General features: G+C 46.0%; 1 protein-coding gene across 1 annotated transcript in view; it reads left to right on the forward strand.

Moving 5' to 3' along the window:
- taf7 (TAF7 RNA polymerase II, TATA box binding protein (TBP)-associated factor) overlaps positions 1-18,854 on the forward strand; it is a 35,156-nt gene that overhangs the window by 3,023 nt on the left and 13,279 nt on the right. Inside the window, exons 2-5 of the mRNA XM_072270459.1 lie at positions 1,275-1,357; positions 6,165-6,243; positions 9,031-9,164; positions 9,851-9,971. Coding sequence (XP_072126560.1) covers positions 1,275-1,357; positions 6,165-6,243; positions 9,031-9,164; positions 9,851-9,971 — 417 coding nt within the window. The remainder of the gene's footprint in view (positions 1-1,274; positions 1,358-6,164; positions 6,244-9,030; positions 9,165-9,850; positions 9,972-18,854) is intronic.

An 18,854-nucleotide genomic window follows, 5' to 3' on the forward strand; every position in this document is an offset into this window, starting at 1 on the left:
CAGTCGCTCCAATCTTTCAACATATGACAGTCCCGCCATCCCGGGAATTAACCTTGTGAACCTACGCTGCACTCCCTCAATAGCAAGAATGTTCTTCCTCAAATTTGGAGACCACAACTGCACACAGTACTCCAGGTGGTCTCACCAGGGCCCTGTACAGCTGCAGAAGGACCTCTTTGCTCTTATACTCAATTCCCCTTGTTATGAAGGCCAGCATGCCATTAGCTTTCTTCACTGCCTGCTGTACTTGCATGCTTGCTTTCAGTGACTGATGTACAAGAACACCTAGATCTCGTTGGGCTTCCCCTTTTCCTAACTTGACTCCATTTAGATAATAATCTGCCTTCCTGTTCTTACCACCAAAGTGGATAACCTCACATTTATCCACATTAAACTGCATCTGCCATGCACCTGCCCACTCACCTAGCCTGTCCAAGTCACCCTGCATTCTTATAACATCCTCCTCACATTTCACACTGCCATCCAGCTTTGTGTCATCGGCAAATTTGCTAATGTTACTTTTAATTCCCTGATCTAAATCATTAATATATATTGTAAACAGCTGCGGTCCCAGCACTGAACGCTGCGGTACCCCACTGGTCACTGCCTGCCATTCCGAAAGGGACCCGTTAATCGCTACTCTTTGTTTTCTGTCAGCCAGCCAATTTTCAATCCATGTCAGTACTCTGCCCCCAATACCATGTGCCCTAATTTTGCCCACAAATCTCCTATGTGGGACTTTATCAAAGGCTTTCTGAAAGTCCAGGTACACCACATCCATTGGCTCTCCCTTGTCCATTTTCATAGTTACATCCTCAAAAAATTCCAGAAGATTAGTCAAGCACAATTTCCCCTTCATAAGTCCATGCTGACTCGGACCAATCAAATGTGAACCAGTGGCTGACTTTCAGAAGTACTTCAGGATTGAACTTTGATGTTCTTTGGGATGGCAATAGATTGCAGAAGTGTGTTTATCAATGCAGTTGTCTTCAATAAAAAGTCTAAACAAATTTTCAAAATGGTTAAAAGTAAAGTTTACTGTCATATGCACAAGTAGGGAATTGAGTATCCATTTGCAGGGGAATGGGTCTTGAAGCTCAATGATGAGTCTGGATAGTATATTGTGACATCATGTGCACGTGTACCCACACCCGCACGCTCACAAACTCTTTCTCTCTCCTCCTGCTCTCAGCCTTGTTTGTGATTTCCCTTTTGTTCCCTGATGTTAAGAACTGGATGAATCTGACCCGCTCTATTTGTGATTTATATTTCAGCTAAAGGTCAGAAGCAGGGCTCAAAGAGCAAGGAAGATGCTCCGTATGAGCTGGAGAGTCAGTACATCCTGAGGCTGCCACCGGTGAGTGTGTCAGAGCGTCAGCTTCCGGCTTCAGGTGGAAATTGATTTTAAATAATGTTTTGTAACCTGTTGTCAAAGTTTAATCCTTTGAAATGAAAGCTGTCCTGGTGAAAGGATGTGAATTGTTTTCCAACAATATAATCATCCTGACGGGTGGTGCCCAGCACTGAAGATGGTCTAATCTGAAGTTTCTATCACCAAAATACTCTCCACCCCCTTTGTGTACCAGCCTACAGGCAGAGGTCAGCATCCATTAGTCTCTGTAACTGGTGTTGGCATATTCTTCCCTCTGCCACTCTACACCCTATCTCAGTGAGAGGTATGGTCCTGCAGGGAAAAGGATCAGGCCAGTTTGGTGAAGCTGCGGTGTAGGATTCCATGTATTCTTAACAGCAAATGCTGGGGACTCACCTAACAAATCAGATCGAGGTTCTGAGTCCTGCCACATACAACCATGAACTGTAGTGGACAGTCAAACCGTTAAAGGGGAGAAGAGGAGGCACCTCGTACTTCTCCATCCTCAATGATGTCAGGGACCATTGTGTAAGTCCTAAAGGCTGAAGCATTTGCACTTATGTTCGGATGATCCATCCGACTCTCTGTCACAGGTCAGTCTTCAGTGATTCAGTCTCTACATCGGGAAATGGTTGAAAGCACTGGATGCAGCAGAGGCTCTGGGACCAGACAACATCCAGACTGAAGTGTTGAAGTCCTGCACTCCTGAGCTCATCCTGCTTTCAGCAAAGTTACAACACTGGCGTCTGCCCGGCCGTGCGGGAAGTGACAGCGCCGGCGACCACCCGGCCGTGCGGGAAGTTACAGCGCTGGCGTCTGCCCGGCCGTGCGGGAAGCTACAGCGCTGGCGTCTACCCGGCCGTGCAGGACGTTACAGCGCCGGCGTCCACCCGGCCGTGCGGGACGTTACAGCGCTGGCGTCTACCCGGCCGTGCGGGAAGCTACAGCGCTGGCGTCTACCCGGCCGTGCGGGAAGCCACAGCGCTGGCGTCTACCCGGCCGTGCGGGAAGCCACGGCGCTGGCGTCTACCCGGCCGTGCGGGAAGTTACAGCGCTGGCGTCTGCCCGGCCGTGCGGGAAGCTACAGCACTGGCGTCTACCCGGCCGTGCGGGACGTTACAGCGCCGGCGTCCACCCGGCCGTGCGGGACGTTACAGCGCCGGCGTCTACCCGGCCGTGCGGGAAGCCACGGCGCTGGCGTCTACCCGGCCGTGCGGGAAGCCACGGCGCTGGCGTTCGCCCGGCCGTGCGGGAAGCCACGGCGCTGGCGTCCGCCCGGCCGTGCGGGAAGCCACGGCGCTGGCGTCCGCCCGGCCGTGCGGGAAGCCACGGCGCTGGCGTCCGCCCGGCCGTGCGGGAAGCCACGGCGCTGGCGTCCGCCCGGCCGTGCGGGAAGCCACGGCGCTGGCGTCCACCCGGCCGTGCGGGAAGCCACGGCGCTGGCGTCCGCCCGGCCGTGCAGGACGTTACAGCGCCGGCGTCCACCCGGCCGTGCGGGACGTTACAGCGCCGGCGTCTACCCGGCCGTGCGGGAAGTTACGGCGCTGGCGTCTACCCGGCCGTGCGGAAGGTCGGCCAGGTGTATCCCGTTTACAGGGAGCAGGATAAATCAATGTAACTGGCCCAGTCAATCTGCTGCCAATCATCAGGAAAATGATGGAAGGTAGCAGCAGCCTCAACACTTGCACACGGGAACTGCTCACTGATGTTCTGTTCGGGATCTGAGTTGTCTTCACTCCAGGCCTCAATACCAAGGCAGTATTTGACCAAGTGTGATGTCAGTGAGCCCTGGTAAAAGTGAAGCCTTTGGGCATTAAAGGGAAATCACTCCAGTGACTGGCATTATGTTTTATGCAAACAAAGATAGTTGACATCCCAGCCCTAGGATCTCAGGGCAGTGTCATAGGCCCAGTCATTTCCAGCTGCTTCCTTCCCAATCAGAATCAGCTCCATTATCTCTGACATAGGTCATGAAATTTGCTTTGCAGCAACAGTTACAGTGAAAGCCATTAAAAAATTTTGTTACAAACTGAAATAAAAAGTGCAAACGATGAGTAACGAGGCAGTGTTCATGGACCGTTCAGAAATCTGATGGCAGAGCGAAAAAAGCTGTGCCAAAAATGTTGAACGTTGGTCCTCAGGCTTCTGTACCTGCTGACTATATCACTCGCAACTCTGCAAGCGAAGTAGCCTATGCTTGTATAGTCATAGTCATACTTTACTGATCCCAGAGGAAATTTGTTTTCATTACAGTTGCACCGTAAATAGTAATAAAACTACAAATAGTTAAGTAGTAATATGTAAATTATGCCAGTTAATTATGAAATAAGTCCAGGACCAGCCTATTGGCTCAGGGTGTCTGACCCTCCAAGGGAGGAGTTGTAAAGTTTGATGGCCACAGGCAGGAATGACTTCCTATGACGCTCTGTGCTGCATCTCGGAGGAATGAGTCTCTGGCTGAATGTACTCCTGTGCCCACCCAGTACATTATGTAGTGGATGGGAGACATTGTCCTAGATGGCATGCAACTTAGACAGCATCCTCTTTTCAGACACCACCGTCAGAGAGTCCAGTTCCATCCCCATAACATCACTGGCCTTACAAATGAATTTGTTGATTCTGTTGGTGTCTGCTACCCTCAGCCTGCTGCCCCAGCACACAACAGCAAACATGATAACACTGGCCACCACAGACTCGTAGAACATCCTCAGCATCGTCCGACAGATGTTAAAGGACCTCAGTCTCCTCAGGAAATAGAGACAGCTCTGACCCTTCTTGTAGACAGCCTCAGCGTTCTTTGACCAGTCCAGTTTATTGTCAATTCATATCCCCAGGTACTTGTAATCCTCCACCATGTCCACACTGACCCCCTGGATGGAAACAGGGGTCACCGGTACCTTGGCTGTCCTCAGGTCTACCACCAGCTCCTTAGTCTTTTTCACATTAAGTTGCAGATAATTCTGCTCACACCATGTGACAAAGTTTCCTACCGTAGCCCTGTACTCAGCCTCATCTCCCTTGCTGATGCATCCAACTATGGCAGAGTCATCAGAAAACTTCTGAAGATGACAAGATTCTGTGCAGTAGTTGAAGTCCGAGGTGTAAATGGTGAAGAGAAAGGGAGACAAGACAGTACCCTGTGGAGCCCCAGTGTTGCTGATCACTCTGTCAGACACACAGTGTTGCAAGACCTAGGCGATGTTCAGGCATTGACTGGTAAAAGGCATATAATTTTCATGTTGCATATGTACTGAGCAATGATCAGCTCCAGTGAGAGGGATTAACTACCTATCGTTGATGTTCAATGGCATTACCGTTCCTGAACTCTCCCAGCGTAAGTATCCTGTGGGCCATCAGTAAGACGAAGATGTTTCCCTTCCTTTCTATTTTAGTTATACTGTAAATAGATTGTAAAACTGAGTCCCCGGTACAGACCCTTGGAATTGCTACTACACCATGCTTCCAAATACAAAACTGTTCTTTATAGTCATGGGATTGTACAGCACGGAAGCAGGACCTCCGGACCGCCACATCTACATCACTAACGAGAGAAAATCTGCAGGGGCCAGAAATCCGAGCAACACCCACAAAATGCTGGAGGAACTCAGCAGGCCAGGCAGCATCCATGGAAAAAAGTATAGTCAACATTTTAGGCCGAGACCCTTCAGCCGGACCTTCAGCAGCTTGTCCACATCGACCTTTGCCCTGACTACATTAATCCCATTTGCCCACGCAATCCCATGTGTCTTTCTGTGCACTGTCTATTTAAGTGTCTGTCTAAATGCCTCTTACACATATTTGACTTATATCATCTCCTAGCAGCACATTCTAGATATCAATTACTCTGTGTGTGAGGAAAAACTTACTCCTCAGATTCCCTCACTTGAAACCAATGCCCTTCTGTTTTTGATATCTCTTCCATGGGAGTCAAACAACTGACTGTCTTGTAATCTTGTGTACTTCTGTCAGATCTCCTTTAATGCCCAGTTTCCTTTGTCCTTCAATCCAGGCAACATCCTACTAAATCTCCTCTGCACTCTCTCCAGCACAATCACACCCTTCCTAAGTGCCTCATAGTATATAGCAGGATTGCACAAGTGGGGCCTGACCAGTTTTTGTATGTTGTAGAATGATGTCCCATCTTTTATATCTTATGTCGAGACCGAGGAAAGCAATTATATCATACATCTTCTTCACCCTATCAACCCGAGAGAGAACTAGTTTAAGGTGAGAGGGCAAAGATTTAAATAGGAACTTAATGGGCAACATTTTTTTTTACACAAAGTGTGGTATCTGTGTAGAATGAGCTACCAGAGGAAGAGTTTGAGGCAGATACGATAACAACTTTTAAAAGGTGGCCAGGTACGTGGATTAGAAAGGTTAGGAAGGTTATGGGCAAATAGGCCCAGATTGGATGAGGGATATTGGTTGACATGAACCAAATGGGCTGAAGAAGCTGTTTCCATGCTGTATGACTTTGACTTGATAACCCTATCAACCTGCGTTGCTACCTTCAGGGAACTATGGACAGACTCCAAGTTCGGTCTGTTCATCAGAGTTTCTTAGTGTTCTTAGCGTTCCTCATCAAGCCATTTGCTGTTTGCATCCTGTCCCTGTTGTGCTTCCTACATTTGAGTGCCTAGCCTTCAAACTAATGTTTGTAGAAGGGAGAGAGTTGCCTTCCATGTAATGTGATTTTTGTTGCAGTCCAAGTGAGATGGGTAATTTTAGAAGGGGCTGAAGGGTTGGAGGACTGCCTGGTAAAATTTGGGGTGGTCTTATTTCTCCACAGGAATTTGCAGCCACTGTACGGAGAGCAGTGCAGTCTGGGAATGTGAACCTGCGGGATCGACTTACCATTGAACTACACCGTGAGTACTTTGACCCAGCATCTGCGCTTAAAGGAGTTTGAGTTACTGTATACTGAATCTCATCAGACCTGTACAAGGCCATGTCTAATGATCTGGGAAAAATAGTCTTTATTTCTCTCTGCTTTGGCATCAACCAATGTTGTAGCTGTCCCTCTGATGTCAGTTTTGTGTTGGAAAGAGACAATGCGCAAGGAAATGGGAGCAAGAGGAGGCCATTCAGCCCCTCAAGACTGCCCATCATTGAGCATGATCATAGCTGTTCTCTGCTGGCCTCAATTCCTCTTCTGTACCGGTTCCCCATAGCACTCAGTTTCTCTATCTTTCAAATACTTCTCTATCTCCACCTTAAATATACCTGGCAATCAATCTCCCCCAGCCTTGGGTGCAGAAAATTCTCGAGGTTCAGTATCCTCAGAGATTTCTGTGTACATCAATTTTGAACGTCTGACCCTTATCCTGTAATTATGTCTCTTGTTCATCACTCTCACTAATGAAAACTTCCCAACATTTACCCTGTCTGGCCCCCATGGGAGCTTTGATGTTTGAATGATTCTTCTAAACTGCAAGGAATGCAGACCCAAACTGTTCAGCCTCTCAATAGGACCACTCTTTCACCCCATGAATTAGTCTGGTAAATCTTTGGATTTTAATGCTAGTGGTCTGTTGTATAGGTAAGGAGATCAAAGCTATGCCTCACCAACAAAACCTCCCTATTCTTAAACTCCAACCCCTTTGCAATAAAGGCCAGAATGCAGTCTGCTACCTTCACTATGTGTTGGATCGACCCGGTAACCTTTGCAGTCATACACACTGACACCGAGGTCCCTCTGAACTTTACCTCTCGGTTAGGTAATGATCCACCTTTCTTTTCTAGTTTATGTCCCTAATGTGTAAGCCCTGGATGGTGACTCAGCTTTCAATAACCTCGACATTAAAGGTATTATTTATCATTATATTAAAACCTCTATAATGAGGGTTAGCTATTCTACTCACTCGCAGTGTGAAGGAGTCATCTTCACGACGTTTGCCACTGGTCTCGTGATTGACACAAATCTCATAGATGAGTAACTAGACTTCCCACCAAGATTGTTGCCAGGCTATAGAGACTGTTTCCAGGAACTCCCCCACACCCTGGTAAGATTCTTGGTGTATATCATAATTGTATTCAGTGCTTCAACAAATTTAAATCAGTGGCTCAGCGTGCTGAAACCTTAAAGGTTCCCGCAGCCCACAGTGTGTGTGGTTGTCAGATATGTAAATCCTACACACACTTGTGAAAATAGTATGAGAAAGGCAGGACACCATCCTTTTAGGGATGCCTGACACCTCACATCTCATGTAAATGAGCCTCATTTGAGCTCCGCACTCACCCCATCTTCCCACTGCCTTAACAGTGATAGAGTTCCTCTCATCCTTACTTACCACACATGAACCTCCCCATCCAACACACCATTCTCCGCAACTCCCGCCATCTCCAAAGGAATCCTACCACTAAACATAGATTTATCCCTCCCTGTCCATGTCGCGCAAAGATTGCTCCGTCTGTGATTCCCTTGTCCATTTGTCCCTCCCGGCGCTTATCCCTCCAAGTGCCACACCTACCCATTCACCTTCTCCCTCACCTCCACTCAGGGCCCCGAACAGTTCTTTCAGCTGAGGCAGCACTTCACCTGTGAATCTGCTGGTGTTGTCTCTTGTGTCCAGTGCTCCCAGTGCAGCCTCCTCTACATTGATGAGACCTGTCATAACTTGGGGGACTGCTTCATCAAGCACCACCTTTCCATCTGCCAAAAGCAGAACTTCCCGGTGGCGGAATATTTTAATTCCGATTCCCATTCCTGTTCTGACGTGTGGTCATGGCCTCCTCATGTGCCATAATGAGGACACCCTCAGGGTGGAGGAGCAACACCTTATATTCACTCTGGGTAGCCAGAAACCTAAATGCATGAATATCAAATTCTCCTTCTGGTAAACATTCTTTTCCCTCCCCTTCCCCTTTTCTTCTGTTCCCCAGTCTGGCCTTTTACCTTTTCACCTGCTCATTACTTTCCCCTCTGTCTGTTCCTCCTCCCCTTTCTCCTATGGTCCTCTCTTCTCTGCTAACAGATTCATTCTTCTTCAGCCCTTTACCTTTCCCTCCCACCTGGCTTCACCTATCACCTTCTAGCTAGCCTCCTTCCCCTCCTCCCACCTTTTTATTCTAGTGTCTTCCCCATCATTTCCAATCCTGAAGAAGGGTCTCGGTCCAAAATGTTGACTGTTTATTCCCCTATTTCAATGCTGCTTGGCTTGCTGAGTTCCTCCAGCATTTGTGTGTGTCACTTTGGATTTCCAGCATCAGCAGACTTTCTTGTGTTTACAATGTTGACTCTGTTTCCACGGGTGAAACTAGTCCTGCTTGAGCTGTATGGAGTTAAAACCAAGGCTAACAACTTCTCATAAACTTTAAATTTCTTCTGGGGAAGGACGGTGCCAGGATATGACATGGTGTTTTTCAATCCTTATTCAAATTCCTTTCCAAACTTCATCCAACTTCCCTTTAGGATTATATTTGAGCATCAGTGTCAATGTGCAAACCATACCCTGTTCCATTAGGGCCCAACGTTAATATTGATCACAGCTTTGCAATGCAAATTTTATTGTCTCAGTTGCCTCTGCTCGCGGTTATTACCATGCTATTAAGATTGTTTCTCTGTGGACGGATGCCTCACAGGGCAACTGCCTTTGGGTGAGGAAGGCACACGATGAAATGAGCAGCTGACGAGGTTTCTCTGCCCTCTTCCACAGCGGACGGTCGACATGGCATCGTGCGAGTGGACAAACAGCCCTTGGCTTCCCGGCTGGTTGATTTGCCCTGTATCATTGAGTCACTGAAGACCATCGATAAGAAGACTTTCTACAAGACTGCAGATATCTGCCAGGTATGCAGATCCTCCTGTTTATTTCATGCTTTCTGAATTTGACAAAATGTTGAGATTGTGTTGGCCCAAGGCTCTAAGATAAAACTGCTTTCAGCTCTACGCCTGTGAGCTGGGCTTCTTATCCATCTACAGCTTGAATGAGAGAATGTAGTTACATGATAAATCCTGTCACTTAAAGCAGAGGTGCATGGAAATCTCTTTTCTTCAAGGATAGTGAATCTCTGGAATTCTCTGCCCCCATGGGTGGTGGGGGCAGGATCATTATTGGAGATGGATAAATATTTGAAGGATTGAGGAATGGGGAGGAATGGGAGGTTATGGGGAACTGGCACAGAAGAGGAGATGAAGTCGGTGTTGATGCCCCATGATCGTATTGAATGGTGGGGAATGCTTGAGGGACCGAGTGGCCTTCTCATCTTTTCTGGGGATCTTACGCTGAATATTGATTTGAAGTGGTAGTAATAACTAATCCCAGTAACTGAAGGGCAAAACGTTCCCTGATGGAGTGGTGAGTGCAGAGGGCAGCAGTGAGTAGTGTTCAGGGCTCTTGTGTGGATTCCATTTGTTGGTCCTTGGGACATGGAGGAAGGATGTGTGTTGAGAGGTCTGAGATGAGAGGAGGGCTGACTGGATTTTGGAACAAAAGGTTCAGTTGCATTTTTGGTGTTCTGCCTCCACCATTCCAGATGCTGGTGTGCACCACAGATGGGGAGTTGTACCCTCCACAGGAGGAGCCTGTGCCAGTGGATCCCAAAAACAAGAAGAAAGACAAAGACAAGGAGAAGAAGTTCCTGTGGAATCACAGCAGTGAGTCTCCAAAGTATCACAGACTATAGCAGTAGCAACCGGATGATGAGCCTTGACATTTCTAGCCCAGGGAGCAAATTCACCCAGACGGTTAAGCTCCTAACTGTTGTGTACTGACTTCCATAAGGATTTTATTGGTATGGACAGGCCTCAAATAGTCTGATTGTCTATACTTTCCAAGAAGGTACAACTACATTTATTTATTATCAAAGAAAGTATAAATTATACAACCTTGAGATTTGTTTGCTTACTGGCGGCCATGAAGCAAGAAACCCGAAAGAACCCAATTAAAAAAAAAGACCAACACCTGATGCACAGAGAAAGGGAAACTAAAACACAAATCATGCAAATGATAAAAGCGAGCAACAACGTTCCGAACCAGAATGAGTCCTTGGGTCCGAACCCCGAGCAGCCCGGACTGGACCCGAAGCCCCAGTATCAGTCCATCACATTAGCACAGCACAGAGCAGCCTGGACTGGACCCGAAGCCCCAGTATCAGTCCATCACATTAGCACAGCACAGAGCAGCCTGGACTGGACCTGAAGCCCCAGTATCAGTCCATCACATTAGCACAGCACAGAGCAGCCTGGACTGGACCCGAAGCCCCAGTATCAGTCCATCACATTAGCACAGCACAGAGCAGCCTGGACTGGACCCGAAGCCCCAGTATCAGTCCATCACATTAGCACAGCAGCTGGGGGCATTCTCCATAGATTCAAGTGGACCATTTGAAGGAATATAGACTGTTGGGATGTAGAGAGAGAAGTTGTGAAGAAAATCTGGTTCATGAGCTCCAGATGGTGCAGGTTTGATATTAGAGTTTCTAATTTGTAGTATCCTTTTGGAGACAGATTACACTCTTTTAAGTTTCTGTCAAAGGGTGAAGAGTTGTATAAAATAGGCTGGTCAAACAGAGCTACAGATGGAAGCTATTAAGTGGATCTATTCTTTGCAAAAACTGTTACAAGTCTCTTGAGTATATGTAAGTTCCTACAGTTGAACTGTGGCAAGGTCCCAGGGTTAGAATGCAATATTTCTTTCTATTAAACTTTTTTTGTAGATAACAATTCTGAGAGTAGAAGGAACTTATTCATCCCACAGAGTTTTTGCCAGCTCTCAATACAATTACATCAGAGAGTTATGTAGAACTCCAGCCCACAGTCTGTGCTGACCATCAGCCTTCCATTCACACTAATTCTACAGTAGCCATCGTTTCGTTTTTATTCTCATATTCCCATCAATATGAGGCGCTGGAGTTTGGAGTTCAATCCCGATGCCATCTGTAAGGAATAAGAGCTGCATGGAATGTGTGTTTTTTTTTCTGGCTGCTGTGGTTTCCTCCCATGGTCCAAAAGCATAGGTTAATTGGTCACTGTGTATTGTCCTGCCATTCGGCTGTGGTTAATTGGTCACTGTATATTGTCCTGCCATTTGGCTGTGGTTAATTGGTCACTGTATATTGTCCTGCAATTCGGCTGTGGTTAATTGGTCACTGTGTATTGTCCTGCCATTCGGCTGTGGTTAATTGGTCACTGTGTATTGTCCTGCCATTCGGCTGTGGTTAATTGGTCACTGTGTATTGCCCTGCCATTCGGCTGTGGTTAATTGGTCACTGTGTATTGTCCTGCCATTCGGCTGTGGTTAATTGGTCACTGTGTATTGCCCTGCCATTCGGCTGTGGTTAATTGGTCACTGTGTATTGTCCTGCCATTCGGCTGTGGTTAATTGGTCACTGTGTATTGTCCTGCCATTCGGCTGTGGTTAATTGGTCACTGTGTATTGTCCTGCCATTCGGCTGTGGTTAATTGGTCACTGTATATTGTCCTGCCATTCGGCTATGGTTAATTGGTCACTGTATATTGGCCTGCCATTTGGCTGTGGTTAATTGTGGTTTGTTGGGAGTTGCTTGGCAGTGCAGCTCCAAGGGCCGGAAGGCCTATTCCATGCTGTATCTCCAAATAACCCCCCCTCCCCCCCCCCCCCCCCAAGATTCTCATTCTCACCTACACGCTGGGGAGAATTTACAGTGGCCAATTAACATACCAGCTTGCAGGTTTTTGGGACGTGGGAGAAACCTGCGCACCCAGGGGAAGCCCACGCAGTGACAGGAAAACATGCAATGGATGTAATGGATAATGCTGGAATGAGCTTCCAGATTGAAACTTTACTAGAGCAAAGAATCAGAGAGTTCAACGTTAACTGTTCAAACCACAAGTGGTCATTAAGGAGAAGAGGCATGAAAGGCTGGGTTATTGAAGACAATGCTCAGCAGAGAGAGTGCAAGGTAGAACAGAATGAGGAGCTGTGTGGTAGATGGCAAGCTAACAATTCAAGCGAGAGTGAAGGTGAATTTTGAAGGATCAGGTGAAAAGTGCGAAATAAAGTTAGACGAGTAAGTAGGAATATACACAATCAAGAATCCAGGAACATTGTATAGGAATATAAGGAATAGTGGTGGGAAAATTAGGGCCAAAAGAATATACAAAAATGGAGGACATGGCTGTGAGTACAAGTGGCCCCCGTTTTCCAAACTTTCGCTTTACGACACCTCGCTGTTACAGAAGACCTACATTAGTTACCTGTTTTCGCTAACAGAAGGTGTTTTCACTGTTTTGAAAAAAGGTAGCGCAGCGCGCCCGACCAGCCAAGCTCCTCCTCCAGAACTGCATTCTAGCCGGCTTTGCTTAAGCACATGCTTTATCTCGATTAACTTTGTGCATCCGTTAGCAAGATGAGTTCTAAGGTATCAAAAAAGCGTAAAGAGCTTGTGAGGATGTTACACTTAGCGTAAAACTAGACAGAGTTAAGCATTTTGATCATGGTGAATGAAGTAAGGACATTGTCCGTGCATTGAATTTGCCTGCGTCCACCATTCGTACTATTAATACGCAGAGAGGAAGAATTTTGAAAGCTGCCGATGTTACTGTTGGTTCTGCTCGTAGCAAAGTGGTCTCTTTTAGTCGGCATCCAGTAATGGATAAAATGGAAAGTTCTATTGCTTGAGTGAATTGCTGGGTATACAAAGTGTGGTGTTCTGTTAAGTTTTTTTATACTTAAGGAGAAATCAGTCAGTCTTTTTAATAAGCTGAAACAGAAAGCACTGGATGATGGTAATGCAAGTGTTGCGAAAATGGAATTTAAAGGGAGTCATGGGTGGTTTGATCGGTTTCTGAGGCGAGGGCAGCTTCATAGTTTAAGCAGTGGTCCCCAACCTCCAGGCAGCGGACTGATACATTGCAGTGAAGCATGCAGGGGTACAGCGGTAGTCGGAACGCACCCAGCACATCTTTAAGAAAAAAGCCGAAATAAACAAGCTAATTAATTGGGTGCCGCCTGGCACATAAATGTTGGCCCAGATCAGAGGTGACTGCTGATTGCATCAGGTGGTTATTCGTATAAGCAAGTGTTTAACTGTGACGAAACTACAATTTATTGGAGTCCTTCCGATTCCGGTAAGTGAAACTACACTCTACAAACATTATTTCTACTTTATATAGGCTGTGTATTTTTATGTGTTATTTGGTATGATTTAGCAGCTTCATAGCTTGGAGGTTACTGGAGAGAGTGTTTCTGCCGAGAGTGCTTGCGCCGTGTTTCTGCCAAGAGCGCTTCCGAGAGATTTTCGCTGAGCTAGACAGTGCTGCAGAAAAGTATTTCTACTTTATATAGGCTGTGTATTTATCATATCATTCCTGCTTTTACTATATGTTACTGTTATTTTAGGTTTTATGTGTTATTTTGCATGATTTTGTAGGTTATGTTTTGGGTCTGGGAACGCTCAAAAATTTTTCCCATATTAATAAACGGTAATTTGCTTAATCACTTTACGATATTCCGGTTTACAAACCGTTTTATAGGAACGCTCTACCTTCGAATAGTGGGAGAAACCTGTACAGGTGTCCCCACTTTTCGAACGTTCGCTTTACGAAACCTCACTGTTACGAAAGACCTACATCAGTTACCTGTTTTCGCTAACAGAAGGTGTTTTCACTGTTACGAAAAAAGGCAGCGCGCAAAAAAAGTCAGTGCGTGAAAAAAAGGCAGCGCGCGCCCCGAGCAGCCGCTTTCCCCTGGATTTGGAACGGCATTCTCGCCAGCATTGCTTAAACACGTGCCTGTGAGCAGCCGTTAGCAAGATGAGTTCTAAGGTATCGGAAAAGCCTGAAAGAGCTCGTAAGGGTGTTATACTTAGTGTAAAACTAGATCGCATTTCGATCGTGGTGATCGAAGCAAGGACAAAGTAAGTTTGGCTTGTGGAAGTTGATGAAGATGATGTTGAAGACGTTTTGGCATCCAAAAAAAGAGCTGATGCAATTGGAAGAGGAAAGGATAACAATCGAAAATGAATGCAGTAATGAACGGACCGAAAGTGAAGTCATCCAAGAATTGAACGTGTATAAGCCAATCCCCCATTTTCAAGGTTAAAAAAGTGACTTTTTCATGTTACCTTTGTATAAGCCGACTCCTTTTGTAGAAGTTTTTGATTTAACCAGAAAAGATCACAAGATCTCACATGACGGTACTCAGCTTTGACGGATCTGGTTCCTGGAAATTTTCTGAACCAGTACCTGCTAAGAAAATAGGCCTACATATTATAGAGTGTTATAAGTGAATTCTTAATAAATAAATCAGGGAGGGAAGTTTTGGATTAGGTTCCCAATGGATCCTCTGAAATGTAACCCCCGTGAAACCATTTAGTGCCCATCGTATTCTCGTTAAAACCTAACACGGGGTGGCGGGATCAGTATGTGTACACAGTATTGAGTTTGCAACCACCATGTACAAAAGATTAAAACGAATGCGATATGATGCTGGCTTCAAGCCGAAGGTTGTTGATTTTGCTAAAGGAACGAATAATTCTGCAGCTGCTAAGAAGTTTTGTGTAAATGAGAAACAAGTGCGAGAGTGGAGAAGGCAGAGGACTCGCTGAGGGAAATGCCAGAGACGAAATGTGCAAACCGCAGGAAAACATGTCAGTGGCCAGAAGTGGTAGAAGACGTTTTAGAGTGGGTGAATCGCCAGCGATCGTCTGGATACATTGTTACCAGAGAAATGATTCGAGTTCAAGTGTTGAAATGGGATGAAAAACACGGCGAGGTCAGCAGAAATTTCAAAGCTACGCGAAGCTGGTGCACCCGATTTGTGAATAGACGTGATCTTGTGTTGAGACAAAAAACAAAGATTGCTCAGAAGTTGCCAGACGACCTTGAGAATAAGATTATGGCCTTCCAATCGTTTGTAATCAAACATCGAAAGACACATTCTTACCCGCTCTACCTGATTGGTAACATGGACGAGACACCAATTTTCTTTGATTTTGCTGGCAACTGCACTGTCAATCAGAAGGGGGAGAAAACAGTCCTTGTCAAAACAACTGGACACCAGAAGCAACATTTTACTATCGAGTAAACGTGTATGGCTGATGGGACCAAGCTATCACCGATGGTGATTTTTAAGAGGAAAACATTCCCAAAGAAAGAAGAATTCCCGCGGATGTTGTTGTTTCCGTTCAAGAATGCGGCTGGATGGACGAAGTGGGTTGCTTGAAGTGGGTTAAAGAGGTGTGGCATCGACGTCCGGAAGGTTTCAGGAAGGAAAAGTCGCTACTTGTCTGGGACATGTTCAAAGCACACTTGTCAGGTGAGACAAAAGCAGCATTGAAAGCTGAAAATACGGACATAGCAGTCATGATATGGTGACTGCCGAAGAAGGGGGACATGATTTTCGGAGAGTCAGATAATGAAGAGTATGAGAGTTTCAAACTCTGAACGTTTGACGACAACAGTGTGTACAAGTAAATTAAGAAACAGAATGTGTTTTGTAGACCTTTTGTGTAGATTTCATAAATGTTTGTATTTTCTTTTGTATTCGACTCAAAAACAGCCAATATAAATACGACCACAAACACGAGGAAATCTGCAGATGCTGGAATTTCAAGCAACACACATAAAAAATGCTGGTGAACGCAGCAGGCCAGGCAGCATCTCTAGGAAGAGGTACAGTCGATGTTTCAGGCCGGGACCCTTCGTCAGGATTAATTGAAAGAAGAGATAGTAAGAGATTTGAAAGGGGTAGGGGGAGATCTGAAATGATAGGAGAAGACAGGAGGGGGAGGGATGGAGCTAAGAGCTGGAAAGGTGATTGGCAAAAGGGATATGAGAGGATCATGGGACGGGAGGCCCAGGGAGAAGGAAAGGGGGAGGGGGGAAGCCCAGAGGATGGGCAAGGGGTATAGTCAGAGGGACAGAGGGAGAAAAAGGAGAGAGAGAGAGAGAGCGAGAGAGAGCGAGAAATAAATATGTGTGTGTGTGTGTATATATATGTATGTATGTATATGTGTGTGTGTATGTATGTATATATATATATAATGAAATCTTTATTGTCATTGTATAGTACAATTTGTCATGCACCAGTACAGCGGAAATGAGTTTTATTTTATATATATATATATATATAATAAATAAGTAACGGATGGGGTATGAAGGGGAGGTGGGTCATTAACGGAAGTTAGAGAAGTCAATGTTCATGCCATCAGGTTGGAGGCTACTCAGACGGAATATAAGGTGTTGTTCCTCCAACCTGAGTGTGGCTTCATCTTGACAGTAGAGGAGGCCGTGGATAGACATATCAGAATGGGCTTCTGCCACCTCCAACAGGATCCCACTACTAGGTACATCTTTCTCTCCCCGCCCCTCTGCTTTCCGCAGTGATCGCTGCCTACGCGACTCCCTTGTCCATTCGTCCCCCCCATCCCACTGATCTCCCTCCCGGCACTTATCCTTGTAAGCGGAACAAGTGCTAAACATGCCCTTACACTTCCTCCCTCACCACCATTCAGGGCCCCAGACAGTCCTTCCAGGTGAGGTGACACTTCACCTGTGAGTCATCTGAGGTGATATACTGCGTCCGGTGCTCCTGGTGCAGTCTTCTATATATTGGCGAGACCCGACGCAGGCTGGGAGACCGTTTCGCTGAACACCTACGCTCTGTCTGTCAAAGAAAGCAAGATCTCCCAGTGGCCACATATTTTAATTCCACGTCCCATTCTCATTCTGATATACTTCTTCCTATAGATGCTGCCTGCCTGCTGCCTTCACCAATAAATACAACCTGTCTTCTGTGTATTCGTTTTTCCAAAGTTGGCACCCTCTGTATAAGCCGACCCCTTAATTTTAGGACCAAAATTTAGGGCCAGATTCTTGGCTTATACACCAGAATTTACGGTACTTTGCATCTAGCTTTAATGAATCTGACCTTTGAATGGGTACTGGTGCAGGAAAGGAGTAGAGGGTTATGGGTTTAATGCAGGCAAATGGGATTATCCCAAAGCTTGTGTGGGTTGGAGAGTTAATTTCCCACTGTAAATTTCCACTGCGTAGGTGAGTGCTAGAACCTGTGGGAATTGTTAGGAATAAAATGGGATTAGTGCGATTGACAGTTGTCATCAACTCTGTCATCTATTCTGTCTCTGTACTGCGTTTCTCTGTGACTTTACATTCTCCTGAGTGCGGGGATTCTGCTAAAGGTTAGATGGCTGACATATCGGGTAAACCAAAACCAAAGTAGGTATGGCACAGCAGATAAATTGCTCAGTCTGGATAGGCAACCTCACAGGTTGCTAAAGGAAAGCTAGAAAGTGAAGAATTGTCAAAGCATCCTGTGTTCCTCAGAGGGGAGAAAATTTGCAAATATTATCTTGTGCACAAATTGATCCAAGGATTATCCCAAGAGCTCCAGATCAACGAGGTGAACCTTGGTGTTGAGAAATCTCCCAAGAGAGTAGAAAAGAGAGTACAGTGGAGGTTTGTGAGGATGCATATGGAATACTTGAATAAATTCGGGCTGTTTTCTTTGTAACAGCGGAAGCAGAAAGGAAGATTAACTGAGACACCGAGGAGAGCAAGTAGAAATGACCTGTTTCCCTTAGCTGATAGGCCAGAAGCCAGCGGCAGAGATATAAAGCAAATGGTAGAAGGATTAGAGGAGTATTAAAGGAAAGTGTTGTCATGTAGAGGATGGTGATGTCTGGAACCTGCTGCCCGAATAGGTGCATCACATTTACATAGTACCCAAGAGTCATAAACTGCAGGCCATGGGCCCAGTACTGGAAGATGTGGTGAGTTGAGGTTAGGTAGCTCTTTATCAACCAGAACAGATGTAGTGGGCTGAATATTCTCCTGTGTCATAATTATTAATGATCATTTGGGCAAACTATGCATTGAAGCAAAGGGATACAGCATAGCTCTGTTAAAGGTAAATTGTGCTTAACCAACTTGAGTTTCTACCCGATGAGTCAAGTAAGTTTCTTGTCATTTAACTATATGTATGTATGCCATCAAATGAGACAACGTTTCTCCGGACCAGGGTGTAAAGCACAAAACACACAATAATCTAGGAAAGTAAGTAAGAAAGTTTTTAGTGCTTTCTCAGCATATATGATGAATAAACTCTTCTCAGGCTTCCAGCTGGGTACAGATATAAGGTACCGGTGACCCCGGTTTCCATCCAGGGGGTCAGTGTGGACATGGTGGATGATTACAAATACCTAGGGATACGAATTGACAATAAACTGGACTGGTCAAAGAACACTGGGGCTGTCTACAAGAAGGGTCAGAGCTGTTTCTATTTCCTGAGGAGACTGAGGTCCTTTAACATCTGCCAGAGGATGCTGAGGATGTTCTACGAGTCTGTGGTGGCCAGTGCTATCATGTTTGCTGTTGTGTGCTGGGGCAGCAGGCTGAGGGTAGCAGGCACCAACAGAATCAACAAACTCATTCATAAGGCCAGTGATGTTGTGGGGATGGAACTGGACTCTCTCACGGTGGTGTCTAAAAAGAGGATGCTGTCTAAGTTGCATGCAATCTTGGTCAATGTCTCCCATC

This window comes from Mobula birostris, chromosome 10 (genome assembly GCF_030028105.1).
Source record: "Mobula birostris isolate sMobBir1 chromosome 10, sMobBir1.hap1, whole genome shotgun sequence".
NCBI classification, from domain to species: Eukaryota; Metazoa; Chordata; class Chondrichthyes; order Myliobatiformes; family Myliobatidae; genus Mobula; species Mobula birostris.